This window comes from Pholcus phalangioides, unplaced genomic scaffold, assembly GCF_987345545.1.
Source record: "Pholcus phalangioides strain wild (caught in Gottingen) unplaced genomic scaffold, Ppha-v1.0 ptg000004l_1, whole genome shotgun sequence".
Lineage (NCBI taxonomy): Eukaryota > Metazoa > Arthropoda > Arachnida > Araneae > Pholcidae > Pholcus > Pholcus phalangioides.
The window spans coordinates 51,238,698-51,244,621 of record NW_028301597.1 but is presented as its reverse complement, the minus strand read 5'-3'; the positions used below and the strand labels follow the sequence as shown (position 1 = coordinate 51,244,621).

Sequence of the window (5,924 nt, the reverse complement as noted above, 5' to 3'; positions counted from 1 at the left end):
TCATCAGCTCTGCCCCTCTGAATCCTAACTCATATTGGTGGGATCAGAGACGTACACGGGAGGGGGGGGGGTAGAGGGGCTAGTGCCTCCCCACCGACGACCAAAAATTTATTGTTTTAATGCAAAACAAATTTTTTTTTTAAATTGAAATTTCGGAAGAAAATACCTTTATTTATTATTATAACCAATTTTTGCTAATTTCAATGTTATTTGAAGGCTATGAACTCAAAGTTTATCCTTAATAAATTCATTGCGACCCACCCTCTAAGCCATATAATGATGAATCACATAAATTCCCTTGGCCCGCTGTCCAAATATGGCCCTGGGGGGTTATCTGATGCTGCTTGCCCTCCTCAAACTTAATTTTGTAAAAATGAACTAAGCGGCACATTTACAGATCACTTAAGAGTGTCCCGGGTCATTTAAGTTATCTGAAAATGTGCCACGGGCCGCTTTAATGCTCTGGAATTGTACCACGGGACACCTAAGCGATCTGTAAATGTGCTGATCGCTTCAGTGACATGTGACGTAGTTTTAGAGCACTTAAGTGGCCCCCAGTGCGGTTCTATATCACTCAAGTTACCCGCGGCACATTCTCAGATTATTTAAGTGTGTGTGATCCACGGCATTTAACTACGGATCACTTGAGTGATGCGTGGCACAGTTCCAGAGCACTTAAGCGGCCCGGACACGTTTCCAGATCGCTTGGATCCGCGAAACATTTAGAGATCACTAAAGTGGCTCTGTAGGGCACTTATCAATGTAGGGAATGTTACTTCAAGTGCCCACAAACTATCGAAAGGTTTTTCCCGTTTTCGGCTCACCATTAAAAATATTTCATATTTTCATAAAGGGTTGTTGATGGCGTAAGCAAAACCTTCCTCCCCCTTGTCATCAAAAGTCAGCAAATCGGAAACTCCCCTCCCACCTCCATCGATGATGACGTAATACTTGAAAGGCCCCTTTAGGCTAGTGGTTACCAAACTTTTCTAAGCGTGACTCCCCTTTTGACAAAAAAAAGTCACCGACGAACCCTTTACATAAGCTGGCCATATGTCCCTGCTTCCGATTTTTTTGCCAGTAATCGTGGTGTCCCGAAATCACTTTTCCGAACACTTGTTTCGGTTTTAATTAGGTGATATATTGACTTTTAATGATGTTCTCAATATTTTTTTAACATTGTACAAACATTTATTTTGTTTTTTGATGTACGAAGTTGTTCCTTATACAAGATGGAAATATATCGAGGTATATGTTCCTTGATATTCGTATACAGAGAGAATCATCCGATTTGAAAATGATTCTACACTTGGAATCGACCTTTTAATAAAAGCTGTTCATAAAACGTAGACATTTTCTCTCTTATATAAGAAATATACAATTTCGAAATCGGGTGATTCTCTCTGAGTCAATCTGTATAAGCATTAACTTGATATATTGGGGGGTTATTGCGCAAGTAAAATTTGATAAAATTATATTGTATACATGGTAATTAGCTCAGCTGAGTAAAGGAATGTTTTAGTTTAGAAATATTTGTAAAATAAAAACGAATTTTTTATTTGGACGTTTTTATTTTGGAGAATCTTTCGAGACCCACGGCCTAGTTCTTGTGAACCACTGCTTTAGGCACTTAATTTTCTTCTTTTCAAATTCTATGGATATTTTTACACAATTAATCTAGAAAACGTAGAAATTTAATTGTTGGTTTTTCCTCCTAGAATTTCAACTTTAACAACATGCGACATTTCAAAAATCACTAAAATTTACCCGAATTTTGTACCATTAAAAATTTTTAAATCATTTTAATAAGAAATCGTCTCGTTAAATCAACAAACACTTTAGGTTCAATTTTTCAAGACATTTTTAAACAAGTGGTGTTTGAAAAAATGATTCTTATCTGACAAAAAAAACATAGTTTTTTGAGAAAACAGCATTTTTATTTGAGAACATTAGCATTGAAAATGCTTATCACAGTTTATATTAAAATACATTAAAAATTCTTCTAGTCCGAGTAGAACAAAAATTTGGACGCAGTTAAGCGAAAAAATTTTTATAGTATTTAAATATTGAAAATTTTTTTTTGGCAAATTTACGTGCACCAACCCCCCTTAAAAGAACTCATCATGTAGACTTCCTATGGACATAAGGTGCCCCTGGGCCACGACTAGATCGTGCGTGAAGTTTATCGTGGTTTTTATGCTGTATTGCTGGATTCTGAAATTATTCACATTTTTTTTATTTCAATCGTGTTGCAATTAAAAGCTTCATTTCTTCGTGTATTAATTAATCTTCATAGCTCTCTGTGATCCCCTTAACCACCTGTCATGGCCCCCTCGAATATCTCACGGACTCAATGGGGCTATGTGTCCCCACCCCCAGGTTGAGAACCACTGTAGTAATAGATATAGTTTTGTGGCCAATTCATTTCATCAGTATGGTTCCCTCAATTTATCATGGACGTTTCTTTATCACGGAATAGTGGAAAACGTTTTTCCACTAAAAAATGCGTACACTAATGTTTTCGACAAAATTTTACATGTGTGAGTAATAATAATTTATCAACTAAATTTCGAAAAACATTTAAAAATGTCAGAGACGCTTGAATATATAAAGAATAATGATCAGGTGTTAGTTGTGGTTCCGGGAGAGCTTTCAAGTCATGTCCCGTTCTGCGCCTTCGAGTGGGCGGATATGGATTGGTAAAATGAGATGGAAAACTTCTGGGTTCTGGTGCTAATCTGCTGCTTGTGGGCGCACAGCAGAGTTTCAATTGCCTCCGCAGTAGCTGTGCTATGCGTTAGAGGTTTCACTAGGAATAGTAACGTATCTAATAATGAATCCTTTTTTTACCACTTGAGTAAATATTGATTAATAGGGAAATGAATATTCAACCGATAGAAATTTCGTGAAAGAAAATCATAAAATTCATGCAAAAACTTGAATAGAAAGATCACTGAAGCAATGATTTGAAAGCGAAAGAATGTGCCTTTGAAGGGAGGGGCTTCATGGAGTCTGGGACAAGAGTTACATTGCAAGTCTAAGGAAAAAAAATTGTGTTGTGACGTGCAATTCAGAAAAGCCTGAATTAGTGGAGGTTTTATGAAGATGGTTTCAGAAAGTTCATTATACGGTGAATCATATTTATGATTGAAATAATGCACGAAGCTACAGCAAGATGTTTGACTTTGAGTGAAGTGGAAGTGGAAACAATGCAACAAATTGAAGAGGCAAGTGACTCCGGGTATGAATACTAATTAGCGATCCAAACTACTCGATATCCTGGTGCGGTAACAATCCAGGTTTTTTTTTGAGTATGTGGTTTTGGTGATAGTGTGGCATTAGCATAACTCTGGAATGTGATCAATATGTGTTTTAGCTGAACATCCCTTTGTGTGTATACAACTGCCACAACAGACAAAATGTCCAACGAGGTAACTGAAAAGAGATGCCAACAAAAATATGTATGACAAATATATATATACAGCAACCCAATAAAAGCAATTATCTTAAATAATAATTAGGATGAAATATGATACTGCCATAAAAAATATGCATGGTGTATATGTTCAAGATTCGCAGTCTTTGATTTGTCAATTTCATATTGCATTTATTTTTTATTTCTTCTTCATTTTATACATTTATTTCAAACTTTTTACGTTTAGTATTCTTTTTTAATTTGAATTCCTAAGTCTTAATGTTTTCGAGCTTTAATTTGTCAATTTTATATCCTTTTGCTTTTTTGCTCTAATTTTTTATACGTCCAGTGTTTGTAACTTCAATTTCGAAGTATATTCTTTGTCAAAGTTTTTATAATTTCTTTTAAAAAATTCAGTGTATTGTTGGAAATGCTATCTGTGTTGAAATCCATAGTGCGTGTTTTATATTAATGTGTATTTATTATTGCTACGTCAAACACACCTTAACGTGTGCCTGTTGAGGAGGGGCGACAGAACGTACTGGTATACGGTAAATCAAAAATTTGCGGGAAGAAGAAAATCATACCTGTGTAGAGAAATAGTAACAAGCATGTGCAAAGAACCATCAAAACTTTTTGGGGTATTTCTTGACATCATCTGAAGCGGCGTAAAAAGTTTATCAGCTCTTACGTGGAAAAACGTTTTTTTTTTTCGACAGTAGAGTACTTACATCAGGAACTACATCTCTTGTGAACTCACCCACCCACTCGTGATAAATAATTCGGATGATTACTTTTCAAAATTAAAAGTTAAGCATGGTCTTGTATTAAATTTAATATATTACTAAGTCTAAAGTGAGAGAAATTGAAAAAAAATTATCAAGTTTCAAAATTTTAAAATGAAACCTAAAAAATAGTCCGCTAATAATTAAGTCTGCTATGGTTGTTATCATCCGTTATAAAACAGTTGCGATTAGGAGGCCGAAGACAAAGACATGTTGGATTTATTATATTAAAAGCATTTTCTATGTATTTGTGGCGCTGCGATCGTCACGAGAAAGCGCGCGCGTCCGTGGAGAAAGAAAAGAATTATTGCTCCTTCTTCCGGCGCTCGACAAGGTTGTAACACCTCTGTGTGAATAAATTTCTCTTTATCTATTTTGTCGTTTTGTGAACCATAGTTTGGTGACCCGGCATCGAACGATAACGATGTCCAATCCATCGGAGCAACCAACGATGCCCAATTCATCAGAGCAACCACCTGCAATGTTCCGAGTCGCTGTCAAAGCCCCACCGTTTTGGGCCAAACAACCTCATCTATGGTTCAAGCAATTGGATTCTCAGTTCCTGGCGAGTGGAATTACCTCCGATGCCACTAAATACCACACAGCCGTTGCAGCCATGGATACGAGTGTTTTGGCACATGTGAGTGACCTCATCATGAATCCACCGGCGGCAAACATGTACGACGCACTAAAAAGACGCCTCCAAGCTGAATTTGCTGAACCAGATGAGCGACGCTTACAACGTTTGATGTATGAAGTCGAGCTGGGCGATCGTCGACCTTCGGCGTTACTCCGAGAAATACGGGATCTGTCCAGTGGCCGTCTCAGCGATGAAATACTTCGAAGTCTATGGATACAACGGTTACCATATCAAGTTCAAGCAATCCTCTCCACAAGTTCAGAAACGTTGGAAAAGTTATCGGAGATGGCAGACAAGATCATCAGCGTCAGCGGCAAAGCAGAAGTACAGAATATTTCACCAAATCTCGATCACCCACAACAACTTGACGTGCAGCAGCTGACTGAAAAAATAGAGACATTGACATTGCAAGTTGACGCGCTACGTCGATCTCGAGAACAACGCGGAAACCCTCAACGTCCTCCCAATCGAAACCGCCACGAAGGTGCAAAATCCATGAGGTTTCGAAACGATCTCTGCTGGTATCACCGTGAATTCGGACCCAACGCCCGTAAGTGTGTGCAACCATGTAGTTTCTATTCGGGAAACGACCAAACCGACAACTAATGGCGACGAGGGAGTCGGTTTCATTCAGCAGTCGCCTTTTCATCGCAGACCCACTAAGCAAGCTTTCGTTTCTCATCGACACTGGTGCGGATATTTCCGTAATACCCCCTTCTGCAGCTGATAGAAACAAACCACAGTCACTACTCACGCTTACCGCGGCAAACGGTTCTACAATAAAAACATACGGAAAGAAAATGATAAAACTAAGTCTCGGATTAGCAAAAACTTTTTCATGGGTGTTTACCATTGCTGATGTATCCCGACCAATAATCGGCGCCGATTTTCTGAAAAGATTCCGACTCACGGTGGATTTGGGAAACCGAGTTTTGGTCAACAACGGGGGTGAACGGTCTACAACCGGAACAACTGTTTCTCCAACTGTTTCCCCTGCAGTAACTGTGACATGTGGACATGAGATTTTCCACAATCTATTACAAGAATATAAAGAGCTCATGGAAGAAACATCAAGTCCAGTGCA

General features: G+C 38.2%; 1 protein-coding gene across 1 annotated transcript; it reads left to right on the top strand.

The window, feature by feature from the left end:
* The first annotated feature begins 4,624 nt into the window (after window positions 1-4,624).
* Window positions 4,625-5,446, top strand: LOC149087811 (uncharacterized). Its single transcript, XM_089231975.1, has one exon. It carries the CDS (start codon window positions 4,625-4,627, stop codon window positions 5,444-5,446), a length of 822 nt encoding a protein of 273 aa, XP_089088101.1.
* Window positions 5,447-5,924: the final 478 nt, after the last annotated feature.

Coding starts and splice junctions, on each gene's coding strand:
- LOC149087811 (XM_089231975.1), top strand. CDS start 4,625: ATGTCCAATCCATCGGAGCAACCAACGATGCCCAATTCATCAGAGCAA.